The 20,612-nt window shown below is 34.0% G+C and overlaps 1 protein-coding gene across 10 annotated transcripts in view; it reads right to left on the reverse strand.

Annotated features, from left to right (window-relative positions):
• The window catches only part of LRP1B (LDL receptor related protein 1B), a 1,828,472-nt gene that overhangs the window by 750,582 nt on the left and 1,057,278 nt on the right, over nucleotides 1-20,612 (reverse strand). For all 10 annotated transcript variants that reach the window (XM_077861563.1, XM_077861564.1, XM_077861559.1 and 7 more), the window contains 3 exons: nucleotides 17,432-17,603; nucleotides 14,798-14,941; nucleotides 9,708-9,944 (listed from right to left, as the gene is read on the reverse strand). In XM_077861563.1, the coding sequence (XP_077717689.1) occupies nucleotides 9,708-9,944; nucleotides 14,798-14,941; nucleotides 17,432-17,603 (553 nt within the window). The remainder of the gene's footprint in view (nucleotides 1-9,707; nucleotides 9,945-14,797; nucleotides 14,942-17,431; nucleotides 17,604-20,612) is intronic.

Raw genomic sequence — 20,612 nt, forward strand, 5'->3', positions numbered from 1 at the left:
TGTCCAGCTGGGTATGAGGACTCAAACAATTACACGATGGGCGTGAACTAGATATTCAGGGATGCAAAGTCACAAGCATAGAATTCCATATACTTTGGCCAAGGGAAATGAAAAAGTGAGATTCAACAGAAAAGCCCCCAAAAGCTTGCACATCTATACAGACAGGTATAGAGACACACACATACCCAAATCCCTCAAGAGAGTAAATTTTAAAGATTCATTATGCTCAGAGAGAGGCCAGTTTACAACAAGACTTGTTCAAATAAGACGCTTGCTGTCTCCTTATCACTCCTAACCATTCACACCCCTCTCATCAGTTCCGGCCAATGTTGAGAAGTGAGTGAACACTGGTAACTGACTAGCAAGCTGGGATTGTTGGCAGGGAAAATAAGTGCAGGGCAAAGAAAGATGAGGAACCAAATACATCCTCCTTTCCTTTTCCAGGCTTCCAGCCAGAACACAATACAAGTGATAAGCATGGAAGACTTGATGATAGATTGAATTTAGAATTGTGATATACATGTACATATAGTGGACTGGATTGGGCAACTAATTACCAAATTGATACTGTGTTTCTGATTTAAAGTCTGAGAAATCTATCAGTTGCCTAGTTGTGAGGAGAAAGGATTGGGATTTGATGGAGTTTTGCTCTCAAAAGTTTTGTTAGTAAGAGAGTCTACAAAATACATTTTCAAATCCAAATAGGAGACAAAAAATAGTTATGCTTCAGATAGATCAGATCATTTTTCGATATGTTTGTTACACATATGACTATTACCACCCCCCTAAAATCTTCTCAAAACGGTTAGTTTTATGGGAACTTGCTCAGCTTGCAAGATTAGCATTTTTTTTAAGATTTTATTTACTCATTCATGAGAGACACAGAAAGAGAGAGAGAGAGACAGAGAGAGACAGAGGCAGAGACACAGGCAGAGGGAGAAGCAGGCTCCATGTAGGCAGCCCGATGTGGGACTCAATCCCGGGTCTCCAGGATCACACCCTGGGCTGAAGGCGGTGCTAGACCGCTGAGCCACCTGGGCTGCCCTGAGCTAACATTTCCTACTCCAGGACCCTCACAGTCATGTCAGCCAAGAATAATTTATCAAATGTGGCTTTAATAAAAAATTTGTATTAAATTAAGCAATACTACAATTAGAGTCAAAGTTTACAATAGTAGTCCTGGGTTAATAAAGGATTCCCAAATGATTCCTTGAGTAACAAATAAAAATCACATAATGCTAAGGCTAATTATGCAACTGGGTAGAATGCATTTCTTTTCATTTATTCTGAAAAATGGTAACTTGTTTAAAATGTGCAAAAAATTATACTGATCAAAATATCTATAGATAAAATGGTTACATTTGTGATAAGATTCTAATGGTACTTTGGAGATTACCAAGTATTTTCACATTATCTCCTTTGACCTTCACAGCAATTTAGCATTTACAAGATAATAGACTTTTTGTAGAAGCTTCTGGAGCTATTCTCAGGTAATGTGTGTATCCATGTATTTGTAGTTTGTTGTATGCATGCATCTGTAGTACAAATAGCATGTATTTGTCGATGCTTATGCCTGATATAAAGGCCTATGTTGTGTGGAAACAAATAAGGGGATAGATCTCTTCTTCAAATTCATTAGCCACACAATCAATTACATTTTTTTTATGACATTGTATTTTAAATCCAGAGTTCAAGCTTCTATTCATGTCAACTTTTCAGACAAAAGGATATGATATTGGCTTACAGTTTTTTCAAATATCGCATATACTTCAAGACAAATATTTTAAAATATGATAAATATATAGTTGCAAATTAACAACGAAACTGAACCCATATTTCAGAACTCAAATTTCTAGTGAATCCTGGAAAAACATTTTATTGATAGTTAATGGGAGTCAGTATATGCAAACAGGCTCTGACCTTGCTACTCAGTAGGACAGTATCCATTAGATTCTTATGACTTGCAAATGCTCATAAATCTCTTCTTAAAGTTTTAATTAGGAAATGCCTCATAACCAATAAATGTATTCATTATTTTTTTTTTTCTAATGGTAGGTCAGTGTCTACATCTCTCAGAGTCTCAGAGCTTTTCCTTTAAAAGTTAATGTCAGAAAAATGAGATTGATATGCACCTCTAATCTAAAAGCAGCGAGTGGGGATCCCTGGGTGGCGCAGCGGTTTAGCACCTGCCTTTGGCCCAGGGCGCGATCCTGGAGACCCGGGATCGAATCCCACATCGGGCTCCCAGTGCATGGAGCCTGCTTCTCCCTCTGCCTGTGTCTCTGCCTCTCTCTCTCTGTGTGACTATCATAAATGAATAAAAATTAAAAAAAAAATAAAAAATAAAAGCAGCGAGTGAAAGGTAGTTTTTAATCTTAAAATGGTTTGCAAGGCATACTCACTATTTAAAGTTCATGGCATGTGATGTAATGAGCATTGGGTATTATTTAAGACTGATGAATCACTTACATCTACCTCTGAAACAAATAATACATTATATGTTAATTAATTGAATATAAATGAATAAGCAAAAAAACAAAGTTCATGAGAACTTTCTAACATAACTTGTGATATCTTAACATGTTTGTTTCATTGCTGTAAAACTGGCTCTCTATGACTAGAAACTCCTAGAGAGTTGTATAATGCTGAAGTTTATTGACATTCAAGTACAAAGGGTGAGCTTTCCCCAAAGGTCAGGAACAAGACAACAATGTTCACTCTCGCTTCTTTTATTAAACACAGTTCTGGAAGCTCTAGCTACAGCAATCAGACAACACACACAAAGAAATAAAAGGCATCAGAATTGGCAAGGAAGACGTAAACCTTTCCCTATTTGCCGACAACATGATACTAAATATAGAAAACTCTAACAACTCTACCAAAACACTACCAGAGCAGATAAATAAATTCAGTAAGGTTGCAGAATACAAAATGAATGTATAGAAATCCATTGCATTTCTATACACTAATAATGAAGTAGCAGAAAGATAAATTAAGAAAACAATCCCATTTATAAGTGCACCAAAAATAATTAAATACCTAGAAATAAACTTAGCCAAAGGGCTGGAAGATCTGCACTCTGAAAGCTATATAAAACACTGATGAAAGAAATTCAAGATGACACAAACAAACGGAAAGATATTTCATGCTCATGGATTGAAGTACAAATATTATTAAAAAATCTACACTACCCAAAGCAATCTATAGATTTAATGCAATCCCTATTAAAATACTAAATGTTTTTTTTTTCACAGAATTAGAACAAACAATCCTAAAATTTGTATGGAACCACATAAGATATCAAGTAGCCAAAACAACCTTGAATAAGAAAAAACAGTATCATAATTCCAGACCTCAAGTTATATTGCAAAACTGTAGTCATCAAAACAATATGGTATTGGCACAAAAAATAGGCACATAGATCAATAGAATAGAGAGCCTAGAAATAAACCTACAATTCTGTGGTCAATGAATATTTGAGAAAGGAGACAAAAATATGGGAAAAGGCAGTCTCTTCAACAAATGGTGCTGGGAAAACTGGGAAGCTAAATGCCTAAAAGAATTAGATTGGACTACATTCTTATACCATACACAAAAATAAACTCAAAATGGATTAAAGACCTCAATGTGAGACCTGAAAAAAACAAAAACAAAAACAAAAACAAAAACAAACAAACAAACAAAAAAACTTCTAGAAGAGGGCACAGGCAGCAATTTCTCTGCCACTGGATGTAATAACATCTTTCTAGATAGGTCTCTTGAAGCAAGGGAAACAAAAGCAAAAATAAACTATTGAAACTATATAAAAAAAAATAAAAAGCTTCTGCACAGCAAAAGAAATAACCAACAAAACTAAAAGGCAACCTACTGAATAAGAGAATATATTTGCAAATGACATATCTGGTAAGGGGTTAGTGTACAAAATATATAAAAAACTTATATGATTCAATACCCAAAGCGTAAATAATCCAATTAAAAAACACACAGAGACATGAACAGGCATGTCTCCAAAGAAGACATACAGATGGCCAACAGATACATGAAAAGATGCTTAATATTACTAATTATCAGGAAATACAAATCAAAATCACAATGAGATACCACCTCACACTTGTCAGAATGGCTAAAATCAAAACTGAAGAAACAAGTGTTGACAAGAACATAGAGAAAAAGGAAGCCTGAGGGAATGCAAACTGGGTGCAACCACTGTGGAAAACAGTATGGAGGTTCCTCAAAAATTTAAAAGTAAAACTACTATCTGATCCAGTAATTGTACTACTGGGTATTTATCCAAAGAAAATGAAAAAAAAAAATTGAAGGGGTATGTGCACCCCTATGTTTATTACAGCATTATTTACAATAGCCAAATTACAAAAGCAGCCTAAGTGTCCATTGATAGATATATGCATAAAGAACATGAGTTTTTTATAATATATATTATGTATATTATATATATATATATATTACTCATACATAAAAAAGAATGAAATCTTATTTGCAATAACATCGGTCGTTCTAGAGGGTATAATGCTAAGTGAAATAATTTCACTCATATGTGGAATTTAAGAAATAAAACAAAGGGATGACAACAAAAAACAAAAACAGAAAAAAAGAGAGAGAGAAACCAAAAAATAGACTCTAACTATAGGGAACAAACAGAGCATTACCAAATAAGTGGGCGAGAGGATGCCTGAAATAGGTGAAAGGAATTAAGAGTACACTTACCTTGATATACACTGAGTAATATATGGAATTGTTAAGTTGCTATGTTGTACATCTGAGACTAATAAGCACTGTATGTTACCTACACTGGAATAAAAATAAAACTAAAAATAAATACACACATACCTACATACAAACTGGATCTTTATGACAAACTAGAAATTTCTGGGGAATAATGATATAGTTCATTGATATCCAAGACAAAATCGTGATCTCTGGAAAATGATAATCTGACTCTAAGGTTGGTATCATTTGGGAAAGATAAAGTCCTGTAATCTGTTGTAAGTAGCCACCCACTGACCAGTTAGATTAGAGACCTAGAAATATTTCTGGAGTTCTGAAGTGGGTCTTAATTTGGTGGGCACATCTGGGGGTGCGGCTGGTGTTGTAATGAAGTTTCCTTTTTTTTTTTTTTAAGATTTTATTTATTTATTCATGAGAGACCAGAAAGAGAGGCAGAGGAAAAATAAGGAGGCTCCTTGCGTGGAGCCCGATGTAGGACTCAATCCCAGGATCATGCCCTGAGCCTAAGGCAGAAGCTCAAGGTCGAGCCACCCAGACATCCCTGTAGTGAGGGTTCTAAGGATTACAATGATGACTAATAATTCATGTTCCAGGTATGATACCATGCATTTCAAACCCACAAAGGAACTGTTGGATTCTAAAATCCATGGAGGGAGTATGGAGATGCCGGTGATGGGACCCAGCTGAAGAATAGGGTTTGATCCTCAGATGCTGGACAAGCTAACATACAGATAAGGCACTACCCTTCCATAGAATGTCAACAGATTATCTTCAAACATGTTATTTGGAGAATATGTTCTGCACAGAAAGACTCCTTCCCCTTCCTCCTGGCTACACTTCTATTCATAATGTCAGAAAAGAGATCCTAAGTTGCCTCCTATCCAAAGTGTTTCATTGTTCTCCAATTTCATGATGCTTGTAAATACCGTCAGTAAAAGGAGTCTGAGGTGTGGAAACCTGTACCCATTTCAGATCTCAATCAAATAGTACCCACCATAAAAATATATATATATATATAAGTTTGGTCCATAAACTGGTTACGAGCACAGGCTTTCTGTTAGTACCTGTGGCTGTTGTAACAAATTACCACCAACTTGGTGACCTCAGATCTCCAGTTTAATTATGGGAGCTGTTGAAAGTAGTTTTTCTGTTATAGCTGCAGGCATTAATAACTTTCAAACTCAGGAAAAATGCTTTGAGTGTTTTTTTTTAAGATTTTAAAAATATGGAACAATATGAAAGATTGTTTTAACATGCTTTCTATTTGGATATATGTATCCCAGTAGAATTAATTTATACAGCAGAACAAGTACTGCATTAACAGAATGCATACAATAATAAATTGAATACTAAATTATTATTTTTATATTTTTATCCTTTCTACTGAAAATTATAATGCATACTGCAATGAAAAATGAATCTTGGACAGGACACCCAAGGAGATGAAAGTGAATTTGATCTTATAAAAAGCATCTATCTTGTTCTCTTAGATAGTATAATAGTTATACCTAGAGAGAATGGTTTATTTAAATTCCCTGACCACTTAGTCTAATTGTGCTTCCTGTTGATATCTCCTTTTCCTTTTTACCACAGTGTCCTACTTTATTTCTGGTACAGCAGTTATCATTATCCTATTCATTTATGTGTTTATTATCTGCCTCTCACTATTAGGTACACTAAGTATGAAACTTTATCCTATTTCCTGCAGCATTCCCATCACCTATGATAGCACCTGGAACAGTGAAGGTATTTGCAGAATTTATTAACTAGACCAAAAAATAAATCAAATAATAAATTAAAAGAAATAGTATGAATTTTATAAAAATTATAGTAAGAATTCTAGAGAATAGGAAACTTACAGATTGGTAAATGCTCTGTCTTAATAGAAGTCTATTTTAATTAAATCACTAATATGTCTTCATTTCATAGATACTTTTAGTACTCATTGAGGTAGATGTAAGTATCTAGATGTAAGTAAGGGACAATTTTCCCTTTTCTTTTATTTAACTGCTGTTTTAGCTCACAAGATTCTACAGACTATAGAATATACCACATTTAGGAAGTTTTCCATACACCTCTGAGAGAAAAAAAGAAAAATCAAAGAATGAATAGAGATGGGCCTTTTTTGAAATGCTGTTGGTGTTTTTCTTTCTTTATAGAAAACCTCTAAGCTTACATGAAAGATGTTCAAAATATTAATGTTTTATTTACAAACAGCAAAATCTTTATATCCTTGTACTTCAAACTGTACAAATTTATCTAAGACTCAGAATTTCTACCAACCTTACAAAATACTTTGTCAAACCAAGCATTGCCTCTCAGTCTTCAGGTTGGATAGAGGATACGCTAGCTAAATTAGTGACTAAATTAGTGACTGCACATAGAATTTTCTGATTTCAAGAATGATAAACTGTCAATTGCCAAATATAAGTTCTGTATTGACATGTTGTTAATCCTAGATCATAATGTCTTTATTATTCTCTTGGTAAGAAAGAATATTAATAAAAAAGCATTAAGCAGTCCTTCCATAGGAATATCAAAATGTTAAGTATATTTCAGGTGTTAAATCTACAAAATGTTCCCATAACCTTCATACTGCCAAAGCAACACGGTACAGATGTGCCTGGCAGTCAAGTGGCTATTACAACTGATCTCTGTTGCTGTGGTGAAATGCAAAGATTTACCAATGTCACTGATAAGATATTGTCATCAAAGTTAAGGTTATTAGCTGGAACATTCAGTCACAGCACAGGAACTGACATATTTTGAAAGGAAACCAAGAACCTTCTATGTTACATTTCAGTCCTTCATGAAAAGCCTGATGTGGGATTCGATGCCAGGACCCCAGGATAATGAGATCTGAGCCGAAGCAGACGTTCAACCACTAAGCCACCCAGGTGGCCCTCTCTGCTCCATTCTGCACACCACCACCAGATTGATTCTCTTAAAATATGTTTTCATTCACATTATCCTTTGACTCAAAGTATTTCCTGCCCCTTAGCTCCTTCAGGATTTCCTCCAGTCCCTTCACATCACATTTCAGGTCTTTCATTTAATCACCTCTCACTTTCCATCGATCCTCTGACCCTGTTCCCTGCAACCAAAACCTCCTGTAATGATCTACTTAATGTCCCCTTCATTCTCTTTCTGGAGTTCTTGATTGTTTTGTTTTGTTTTTTCTTTTTTCTATGGAATTCCTGGTTGCTGAAATATCCTCCCCTACCTTGTAACATTCTTCCTTTAAGATCTACCCCAAATACTTCCTGAACACATAAAGTTCTCTAGGAACATTCACATGAAGACATATTTTCCTTCCTGTGGAGACCCATTACATGGACATTCTCCAATAATTATATATTTCTTTGGGTCCACTTAAACTTAATCAAATCAAATGCTGCAAAGTATTTACATTTTTTTTGTGCATTTATATTATTTCCAAAGGTAGATTATGAACTTCTTAAAGGTGGTAACCACTTTTTTTTTTTTTGTAACCACTTTCTAACATTCCTTTTATCTTCCTTTTTTTTTTTATTTTTTTTATTTATTTGTGATAGTCACACAGAGAGAGAGAGAGAGGCAGAGACACAGGCAGAGGGAGAAGCAGGCTCCATGCACCGGGAGCCCGATGTGGGATTCGATCCCGGGTCTCCAGGATCGCGCCCTGGGCCAAAGGCAGGCGCTAAACTGCAGCGCCACCCAGGGATCCCTCCTTTTATCTTCTAAGAGAGCTAGCGCACTGTTCCTCATCTAATAAGCATATAATTAATGTTCCCTAAATGAAGGATTTTTAAAATATTTGAGAAGTAAGCAGATTGTATATGTGAGGAAACTGAGTACCAGAATCATTACTGAACACGTCTAAAGGTGACTAGCAGTCAACGATTTGCCTTGCTTAATTATTAAAGATCTTTTCTACTGGGATGCATGTGTGGCTCAGCAGTTGAGCATCTACCTTTGATTCAGGGTGTGATCCCGGGGTCCGGGATCGAGTTCTGCATCGGGCTCCCTGCATGGAGCCTGCTCCTCCCTCTGCATAAGTCTCCACCTCTCTGTCTGTGTCTCTCATGTATAAATAAATAAAATCTTAAAAAATATAGTTTCTACTGGGATACATGTGTGGCTCAGTGGTTGAGCGTCTACCTTTGACTCAGGGCGTATCCTGGGGTCTGGGATCGAGTTCTGTACCAGGCTCCCTGCAGAGAGCCTGCTTCTCCCTCTGCCTAACTCTCTGCCTCTCTCTGTGTCTCTCATGAATAAATAAATAAAATATTAAAAAAGATATTTTCTACCTATACCAAGTTCTATTATTTTGTTACTTGATCGGTTGCTCCTAAGCCATGAAATTTATAAAATACACTGTTTTAATAAAGTATAGGCATATATGTTTGCAAATATAGTCTTGCATATAAATATCTATAAGTACAGCTAGGTATAAACAAAGTTTCTCTGTGAATACAGATATTTCAAGGGCAACTCCAGAGAACTCAATTTTAATGATTTATAAAGTAAGGAACAATATGCACGAAATGCAATGACAATGGGGACATTGAAACTTCTAATGCACTTTGAATGACATGACCAACATCCTAGAAAGAATCAACTATTGCACAAGTCTCTAATGTCCTGTGAAATCTTATGTCCTGCCATATAGCACTATGAACACAATTGTAAATCTACATTTTCCCATGAAAGTGAATAAGTAGCTTAATTTAATTCCAGTAATGTTTACAATGTGGTGGACAATCCCAAGTTCCGTTTCAGCCTGGAGGTTTTAATATGCTGGTATGCGAAAAACATATAGAAATAATGTCACTCAAGAAAATTAAATTAACAAATATTTTTAAATCAACAGTAACTACTTAGGTTCTGGTTAAAGTAAGTTTTACAGTATGTTGGATTCATCCTCTCACCCCACTTTATCTGTGGGCAGTTTGATGCTAGTATCACATGTTGTCACTTACCATCTTTCAGGATGGTTTCTCGCTCTGTGCCATCTATCTTCTGCCGGCCAATTAGGAAACTGGTGGTGTCAGCAAAGTAGATATAATTGGTTTCTGCATGGAAATCTAAAGCACGAGGGTTTACCAGATTCTCTATGGGGATCATGTATTCATCAGCTATCTTGGTATTCAAGTCCATTCCTCTAACAATTCCTGGGCGTCCTTTCCCATAAAAGAGGAACAACTCATTCTTCGGTCCTGCAGAAGAAAGATTACAAACACAAACAACTGAGGCTGCCTAATCTTCTTTACACTGCAGAATGCCACTGTTTAATTAACTGGCGCAATTAGCGTTTTTTAAATTCAATACCAAAAATTAAACTCTAAAATATGCCAAATGTATCTTGATGCAAGAAGGCCCGCTAATTGCATTACTTTAATTAAAACAGAAATTACTTCCGTGAATGGGTTATATTTAGTTAATTAATTCTTTTGTCTATAACTGCCTGTGTAACAAAAACATGACAGATCATTGGATAACTGGTAACAGTAAAATGGACATTTATGAAAACATCCGGCACGTTTAGTTTTACAATTCATTGCAGTCTATCTAACACATTCTGTAGATACTAACTGTAGCATTCATTATGTCTGACGATGCTAAAAACTTTAGACATTTAAAACATCCCACCTCGGAGTTTGCATCTAAGGCTGTCAAAGGCAAACAAATAGAATCACACAGTATCACATATGCATGTGAATATATTACAAATGTCTAAACAAGTGATTTATTCTTTTAAGGAATGAAATAAAATGCCAGTTACAGCATCACTTTTTTCTTTACGTCTTAATTAGAATGTTAGAGGTTGATGCCTTCTGCCAGTAACTCTGATGTATAACACAGCCCTTACCAAAAATGAAACAAAACAAAATAAAACAAATACAAAAATCTCAAACAAAAAGAAACAATTTCCCAGTTTAAAATGCCAGAATCAATGTAGCTTTTTCAACAGAATGAATTGACTCCTTCATATTTTCATATGGAAATACATGCCATGCTCTTCAATGGCTAGAGACATTGACTTAGTTAATAAACACTTTGAAAAAATATATATATATAAATTTGAAGAATATATATAAAAGGAAAAACATTCTGAGTTTTATTAATAAAACTGAGGATACTTATTATTCAATTACAATTAGATAACAGTAACATAAGTGAGATTCTTAGCAAAGTAAAATAACTAAGCTATAGAAAATTTGGAGAAAAAAGGGAAAAATGATTAATTACTCATAGACGCAACATCCTCAATATACAACATTATCAGTTTATATATTTTCTTTCTTTTGTTTTCTTTTAAAATTAATGTTATTGACTTCTAAATCCATATAAACCGATATTTATTATATTTCAATATATAAAGAGAAAACAAATTTCATGTACCTGGCACAGAATTTAAAAATATATTTCCAGAACATTGGAAGGTATGCATGTGCCCTAAACCTATTCCCCACCCCTTCTTTTCCTATTCCTTTTTCATCCCAAAGACGTCCAATATATTGATAATTTTATCATGTATTTTGTCAAGTTTTAGTACATATTATATGTACTTGCCAACAGAAATTGTTTGATTTTGCATATTTGAATTGCATATGTGATCTCTTCTGTGAATTTTATTCTGATTATATTTTTAATATTCATCCATGGTTGTTGTAGTCACTCTTCACTTATTTTCACTGTTACGTTGTATTCCTTCATGTGACTATTTCAAATTTCATTTATTTAGTTATTTTTTAAATGTGCAATTAATTACATAGGACACTCACTTTTATTATATATTTTTAAAGATTTTATTTATATATTCATGAGAGATACAGAGAGAGAGGCAGAAACATAGGCAGAGGGAGAAGCAGGCTCCCTGCGGAGGATCCCAGAGTCATGACCTGAGCCAAAGGCAGATGCTCAACCACTGAGCCATCCAGGTGCCCCGACACTCAATTTTATATTGTGCTTTTATTATTAAATCTTAGCATCAAAATTATGTTCTATGTTGATCTATTATTTTAAACTTTATATTAATTCTTTCAGTATGATCAGTATAATGTATGATAATTTGTCAAACTGTTCCCCGGTTGGTTTTATCTTTTCATTATTATAATAATAATACTGAGATAAGCATGTTTTCTTCGACCTAGCATTTTACACACTTTCTTAGATGATCTCTAAGTATACACTTCTAGGAATGGAATTGCTGGTAAAGAATATTAACATTCTTCTTCCTCATTGCCCTCACATCCTCTCAGTGTCCACCTACTTTCAAGAGTATCTTTTAAAAATATTGCATATTGCTTAAAAGTAGCGAAGATTTATTTGAAAATTAACATTTTCTACCAACTCGATATGCATAAATATTTTTGTTTTTAAAAAATAGGAATCTTAAAAAAATTAAAAAATTAAAAATAAAAATAAGGATCTTGTGTAAGCACTTTAGTACCTCATTTTAAAGAAATGATATTTTTTTAAAGTCTTCAAAACATTATTTTCAATGACAGCATCATATTCCCTGCTAGAGAGGTAATACAATGTAGTCAGCTGTTTACCTATTGCTGGATATTTAGATTGCATCTGGGTTTTTGTTATTATAAGTACATTTACAATGAATTTCTTCAGTCAAAAGAGGAATCATTTCTTAAAGAATACTGTCAATTTTATGTTTTTTTAAAATATTTATCTAATGTCTTCCCAATAGTGACATCAATTTCCAATTCTATTAGCAATGGATAAGAACACTAGTTTCACCATACCAATTATGCTAATGTTTATTTTTAATTGATGTTTTCAGTGGTAACTGGTAAATCTGGTACTTCAGATACTTGGTTTAAGGTATGTGTGTATGCGTGTGCTTCATGTTTTCTTTTTTAAAGATTTTATTTATTCGTTTATTTATTTAGTATGAGGGGGAGAGGCAGAGGGAGAGAACTTCAAGCAGACTCCCCACAGAGCACAAAGCCCCAAGCATGGCTCAATCTCAAATTCCTGAGGTCTCAACTTGAGTCAAAATCAAGAATCTGATGCTTAACCAACTGAAGTATGTATATGCTTTAAATAAGAATCACCATTTTTCCCATTGTTTACTTAAGTCACTTATTTTAGTCATTCAATACCTACTTTAAAATTTCTTCTGGTGTGTTTTCTTATACGATAGACAATTGAAACTAAAAGCTATAATTTCAGAGACTCTCATAGAGCAATAGACCTGGTTTTAAGTACCTATAATAAGATGTACTAACTCAAGTTTGGAATATGGAAATAAGAACGCCTTCTGCTACTTCTGTTGGTATTCATCCAAAGGAGAAATTGAATTTTTCCACAATAGTGTTCTTCCTTTGTGTATATCAAGTGGCAAGTAAGAGGGTGTTGTTTTGTTTTGTTTGCCAATAGAAAATGATCAGTTGTGACGTATTTCTGGAACTAATAGTTGTGATGCAAGTTGAGGAGATCCCTGGATATCAGTTAAAGTGGTGTATCTTTGAAGTTACCATTACCATTTATGACTTCCTGAAGCCCTGCCTTCCTATTGTGGCAGGTTTCCAGTTTTAAGCCAGGGTAGTTCAATGGTTGTTTTGAGGGATGTTCTTAGGACTGAATCTAGAAGCTATTGCTGATTTTCACTAGCTATGTGAGCACCTATCTATTTGGATTTAATCTTTCAACTTAAAGTGGCTAGAACTGTCTCTCAATGTAAATATACCTTGATTGATAGACTACATTAAGGGTGATTGAAGTTTATGCAACTGTGATCCTGTTTTTCTCCCAAACTTATATACGTAGGTATGCATGCATGCAAATATGTATGTATAAATGTGTATGATTCTATTTTTAATGATGTGCCACTACTTTTCAAGTGTTAAGCACACCAGTTGAAAGACTGGTCACACACACACACACACACACACACGCATGCACACATACAACTTCGCTCACCTTGAGGCTTCTAATTCTTAGTTATCCAGAGGATCTCTTAAACATGAGACTCAGCATTTCATACAAAGTTAGAAATAAAAACAAAATACCAATATATATATTTATCATTGAGCCTTTTGGGTTGTTGATTTAAAAATGTTTGTACTACCATTTAGACTTAAATTTTAACAAATTTAATAATCTAAACTCATAGTCCTCAGGAAGCACATGACAAGAAATTCATGTCTCATTAAGAAATGGTAAGAGAGTGACTAGAGAGGGGCTACTGTCAGAAATAAAAAGACATTGCTATAACAAAATGGAGACATAATGGACAAGGTAAAAAGCAGTCATCATAACTTTAAAAATTATGGTATTGAGGGATATTGAAAGAACAACTGTCTAACACATGGACATCATTTCTATAAGGACCAATCTACTATACTTGATTATGAAGACCCCAAGCAAAGACTTTAACTAATTTGGGGGCAAAATCTAAGTTTATAAAAATCAGGTATAAAATTATTTATTGGCTTATTTAAATAAGGAACAATTACATTATTCAGCATATTTCAAAAACAAAACAAAGATATGTCTAACTGTTAGAAAGCTTTTCAATAAAATTGTTACACAGATTGATATTTCATTAGTATAGCTCCAGTTACCTGGAAAATTAAGTAATGAAATGAATTTCACTCCCCAGTGATGCTGGATAAGGTAAAACATTACTTTATGTGGATTTCTGTTGGACTAAACAACACACCTATTACTAGGAGCAGCTTCTTAGTTTAGATAAGAGAAAATATGGTCAACCAATGATTCAGGCTCATTAGACCAAAAACCTTCTTTAGGGAATTAAGGAAAGGATCTTCTGAAAAATATTCCCTTCTGAAAAATTTCCTAGTGGTCCATAAATTTAGTGACTCTATAGCCTGATTCAATTTCTCATTCACATCATCACAAAACAAAACAAACAAAAAGCCCCAAATACTGATAAAAATGGGTGGTACGTTTTCCAGGCAAATGTCACCTGTTGAAAACTTATTGCTGATGTTGATGTTGCTAATTAATATGAAAACAAACAAACAAACAAAATACTATTCTGAAGCAGTAGCTTCTGGCAAAATGTTTGATTTTAACAACATACTTTTGCACGACCTGCCATCACTTCCCAAGTTGAAGCCCGTCCTGCAGCGACAGGTCCGTGTTTTGTAACTGCTGCTGAGCAGACAGATGTGTGAGCATCCCCCTGGCATTCCATATGGATCCACTTCACATGCATGGCCTCTGACTACAACAAATAAAAAACAGCACACTTAGAAATTATCCAAAGATAAGATAATTATGTGCATTGGTATGTTGAAACTTTTGCAGCGCGAGAGGGAATCTTATCAAAAACCTTTATACTCAGCTATTTATTACCATAATCAATTGGAAAAAAAGAGCTTACACCTCATAGAAGAAGAAGTAGGAATTTGCCAAAGTCCTCCTCAGGCTATGTTTAAAAAACACAATTCTGCTTTTATACTAATTTAAACTGTTTACACGTAGGCAAAATAAGCAACGTGACTTTTTTAATGTATGGTTGGTGTTCTTTTTGAAAATATGTATTTCTTGTAAGTGTAAAAGATGCTGTAACGATACCCCCAGGTTAGGTAATTAAGCAGAGAAAGGATTTCTTTGTAAGTAACCCATTATATGGGCACTTAACCTAGAAGAGATATAATTCAGTAACTGTCTTTATTGAGAAGTGCTGAAACAGTTTTTTTCCCATCAGTTTTGAGTTCATTGCCATTTTGAGAATTGTACCACAAATCGAATGTGTGTGTGTGTGTGTGTGTGTGTGTGACTGCAATTTTTTAAAAGGAGGAGGCTAGTTAATATGTGGACATTGAGAAAAAGAAGGAAATCTTATGAGTGTAGAAGTTAGAAAGGGAAAAAAAAGGGAAAGTACCATATGAAAAGAACGAGAAAAAGAGGAGTTAAAGAAAAAAAGGCTGTGGTAGGAATGTAAGATTTTATATACTATTGTAATTATACTTCCTTTTGATCACCACTTACCTGAAATTGTGACAAATAACATAATAATTTTCTTTTAATAATAAAATGATTATGCTTTTAAAAATTGTGCCATGTTTGTTTTGTATTCTTGATCTTTCTAAATGAAAAGATCTCTGATCCCCTACCCTTGTCCCTTAGAGTGTATTGTGAACACAGTAGCCATAGTTATTCCCTTAAAAAGCCAGTCATATCATGAGACTCCTCTGCTTAATGCTTCCTAAATATGCTTCATCTCAATAAAAGTATAAGGAAAAAGGTTTTATAATAGTTTATAGGGCCTTATCCATTATGATCCTCCTTCATTTCTCCAATCTCATCTTCTACTTCATTTTCTTTTTTACTCTGTTGAAAGACACACATGTGTCCTTGCTGTTTCTTGAAAAATTTAAGCATTCTCTTCCTCATGGTCTTTGTGCTTGCTCTTCTCTCTACCTGTATGTCTGTGCCTCACTTTTTCAATTATTTCAAGTCTTCATTTATTTCATTATTTCCGTGGGACTTCCTCTGACCACTCAATATAAAATTGCAAATCATCCCCATCCCTAAGACTGTTTTATTTTTCTCTATAGCACTCAACATCTTCTAAAATAATAATAACTTACCTGGTCATTTTAAAATTATGTTTTCTCTACTAGGATACAAGTCTCATACTGGCAAGAATTTTTTTTTTTTTTGGCTGTTTTTTTTTTTTTTTTTTTTCACTGCTGTAATCCCAGTGTCTATACAATAGTGCCTGGCACATAGTAAATGGTCAAGAATAATTGGCAAATAAATAAATACTAACACCAAACGCTAATAAGGTTATTTATAGAATTCCAAGTTTAAATTTACAGTAAATGGATTTGTGACAATACATTGCCTCAACAAAATCTATGTTAACGTTTAAGTAATTCTAAATCAGTTTCAATTTGAAGAACAGAAAGATGATGAAAATTTGGGGTTGGTCATTCTTGTATATTACATTATTCTTTTTTTGCTTTTTAAATATTTTATTTATTTATTCATGAGACACACAGAGAGAAAGGAAGAAACATAGGCAGAGGGAGAAACAGGCTCCCTGCAGGGAGCCCCGTTGAGGGACTCCATCCCAGGATCCCAGGATCACGCCCTAAGCAGAAGGCAGAGGCTCAACCTCTGAGCCACCCAGGCGTCCCATTTCATTAATCCATAAATAATTGAGTGTATACTGTATTGATGAATAATCATCACTAATCTACTATGCAAAAATAGCTAGTTTGTGTTTTTAAGAAATACTTAGAAATATTATAGACTTCTCATTAAAAGTTACTTTTTAAGTAACTTATATTAAAGAATAATTACAATAGGTTAAGAGACAGGAATGACTACTATAAAAACTGGATAGATACGGTATGAGAGTCATCTGATTTGAAATGTCTCCCAAAATCGTACAAAAAAAAAAAAAAAAAAAAACCTTAGCATCTAAGCATCTGGGCTTCTTGTCTACACACACTGTGATTGAAAGCTCTTTCCTGAATCTAAATTTAGCCATCATTTCAATTCTATGGTTGTAGAAACGATTCATTAGGAACTGAACAATTTGTCACTTAGACTTGTGCAGGGAGCGCTATTCCATTTTATCAAGCAGATATGTACACTTTTGCTATCAAGCAGAGAATTTATGACTCACTCATTTTAACTCCATACAAAGCACAAGGACCATATTCCCATTCAACCCCTATTAAGAGGTCTTGTGTCTTACCTGTTGGTTGAGTTCTTTTTTGATAAATTCTGATTCCTCGAGCATTTTCCATTTTAATTAATGAATGAATATCAGTGCCATTAAATCGATTTATCCTTATGATATCGAAGTTATCAGAATTGGTTGCATACAAATAGTCTTCAAACACAGTTATACCATAAAGATGTCTGACCTATATGGAGGGGCAAAAATAACTATGATTTTTAATTATGCTGCTTTCAACTTGAAAGAAAAACTTATTGCTATTTACTACCGTGGAAAATTCCCACAGTAGGAAAGTCACACACATATTATCATTTATTTTTTCTCAAAGAATGAAATATTTCACCAATTTAATTTTTTTTCCCTCTGAGAAGAAAATATTATGCAGTAGTAGATAAAGCAGTTCCAAATGTATGGAGAATTTTATTCATGATTTATTAAGAATACATGTATAATAGCTACTTTTCAAAGGCAAGTGAGAACTAAACTTCCAAGTATATTTATTTAATAAGATGTTTATGGCACTGTTATATAAACTTTAAGATGTTTTTATGAGCCGCTTGTTCATATATTCAGGAGATATAGAATCTAAAATTCTGGTTGTGTAAGGACTCATGAGAAAATATCTTTGATAATTTATTTTATAAGTTCAAAATTCTCTCTCTCTATATATATATTTTTAAGCACAAGTTACATTTAGACAAATACTTGTCCTATCATGGAAAATAATAAATAATGAACATCATGTTTGGCATAATTGTAAAAAAAAAAAAAAAAGACAACACTTTACTCAGAAATCACATATGTTTCTAAAGCCTATTCATAACAGAAATGGAACTAATTGCTTTGCTATCCATGACACTTTAACTACATAATTCTCTTTAGCAGAAGTCCTGGGGATTGAATGGAAGAATGGACTTCTTGAAGTCATGGCAAGCTTCTAGTAAAGCAGAGGAAGAATGAATTTATTGATTTTCTCACACAAATGGCTGCATGCTAAGCACAATGCTTTTGGGTATTCCTCGGATTACATTTACTTTAAAATGGTTCTGTGTCAGGATAGGGTGAGACTATCATTTGATTTGATATAGAGATTCTGTTGAAAAAAACTGTCACAATTCTTTGGCCTTATATTGCACTTTTCATATAGGTTTGTAGTTAAGAGAATTTGAAAAGGTATGTGTGGTTTGACTCTAAGTATTTATTATTTATTTTTTGTTTGTTTATTATTTATTTAAAGATTTTATTTATTCATTTCAGAGAGAGAGAGAGGAGAACATGAGTGGGGGAGGGGTGAAGGGAGAAGTAGACTCCCCACTAAGCAGGGAGCTTGACTGGGGCTTGCCCAGGACTCTGATCATGACTCGAGACCAAAACCAGACACTTCACTGACTGAGCAACCTTGGTGCCCCTCACTGTAAAAATTTTTTTTATGGAGCATAATTATAAAATTTTCTATTTTAATCAGGAAATTTTATCAATATTGTACCTTAAGCAAAAGCCTTAGATTTATTATCTCTATAACCCTACCTGACTCATAATTACTATCTCTTGGCCTCGTGTGAATTGTAATTAAAAGAAGCCTGGCTCTTGCATGTTTTGTTTGTTTTGGGTAGGGGCGGCATGAGGGTTGGTGATCATATCTCATTTCTTCACATCTAGGTTAGAGATGAAAGATAGGAATTTATGAAAAGAATCCTTCCATGTTAAAGCCCAAGTAATGTTTTCCTATGGAAGGGTCATTCCCCTGTGTACCTATGGCTTGTGCACAGGTGCTCTGCCAGAGAGGAGGAGTAGGGGTGTCATGTGTTTATTTACTAATATCATTTCCACATAAGCTGACATCATAGTCACTAGGTATATCTAAGCCCAAATTTGACTTGAACAATACTTTTTCTTATAAAAATTGCAAATAAACTGAATTCTTCCATTGCAATTAATCTCATGCATGTATTGACCAAAGTTTGGAGCCATTCATCTGGGAGCATGTGGTTGTGCCTTACTTATATTGCTATTTACATAACTGCCGACCCACATGCAAGAAAGAAAGCATAGCCACAGAGGGGACAACTGGGCAGGGTAGAAAATATAATCACATAGTAAAGATGAAATTGTACTCACTGTCCCTGTTCCTTCCTTCAGAAGAACTTGTTTCCTATAAAGTAAGTACACTGTTGCCTGCTATGCTACTGCCCACACAGATGGGAGGAGCATAGAGTGGTGGAGAGAGAGATCATTATGCTTATAGCCCAAATATTTAGAAAAATTTATCTATGTTGGGCTACTTAGTGGCAGAGCAAGCATATGTCTAGGGAATCAGAAAAAAATATATATATAGGCAATAGAAATGAAAAAAAAGAATAATTAAAAAACAGATATTAGAAAACTTTTAAAAAGTAGTCATAAGGAAAATAATTTGAATTTCTTACCCTTATTTCAGAGTTTAAAATTGTAATTATATAGGTAAAAAAAAAGACCCACCAGAATTATTTTATAGATTAGATCCTCTAAAAGTCATAACTGTCTTTCCAAAGAAGTCAAATTTTTCAGGACAAAGGTAAGAAAGAAATAACTGGCCTCATATCTAAGATCAGACACTTAAAAAAATTTTTTTTTACTCCCAGATTAGTGCATTTGTTTGCCTGCAAAGGAAGGAAAAAATAATTTCATTGTTAAAAACTGATTAGAAAAGAAAGATAACTTTAAGGGATCATTAAATAATATTTTTGTCTCGATTGCAAAAGAAAGAAAAGGGATTCATGTATTTCGGCTCCATAGAATTAGAATCTCACAAGAATTTAATGTGACCATGGAAGCAAACTTGAATTTCAGAAAGTACACTACTGAATAAGCTTATTTCTACTTAGAGATCTCCTTTGAGTGTCTACTGAGTGTTGTCTGCAAAATCTTGTAATTCAGCAAGAGAAAAACTATACAGATGGGAAAGATCTTGACCTCAGTGACTTTCACAGAATTCTCATTCTAGGAAGTACTTGAATATATCAGAAGGCAAGATTTAGTCCAACCTATGAAAATAATAAAAAATATTTTTGTAAGCAGGCATTCGCTTTTCTTAGCAAAATATCTCCAAGGCCACATGAGAGAGATGATAGTCTATCTCCTTATAAATAAGCTATTTAGATTAGTTTTTAGTTAAGTTTTACTTTTAATAGGTCAAAACATCTGTCCAATTCTAATT

This window comes from Canis aureus, chromosome 20, assembly GCF_053574225.1.
Source record: "Canis aureus isolate CA01 chromosome 20, VMU_Caureus_v.1.0, whole genome shotgun sequence".
Classification (NCBI taxonomy): domain Eukaryota; kingdom Metazoa; phylum Chordata; class Mammalia; order Carnivora; family Canidae; genus Canis; species Canis aureus.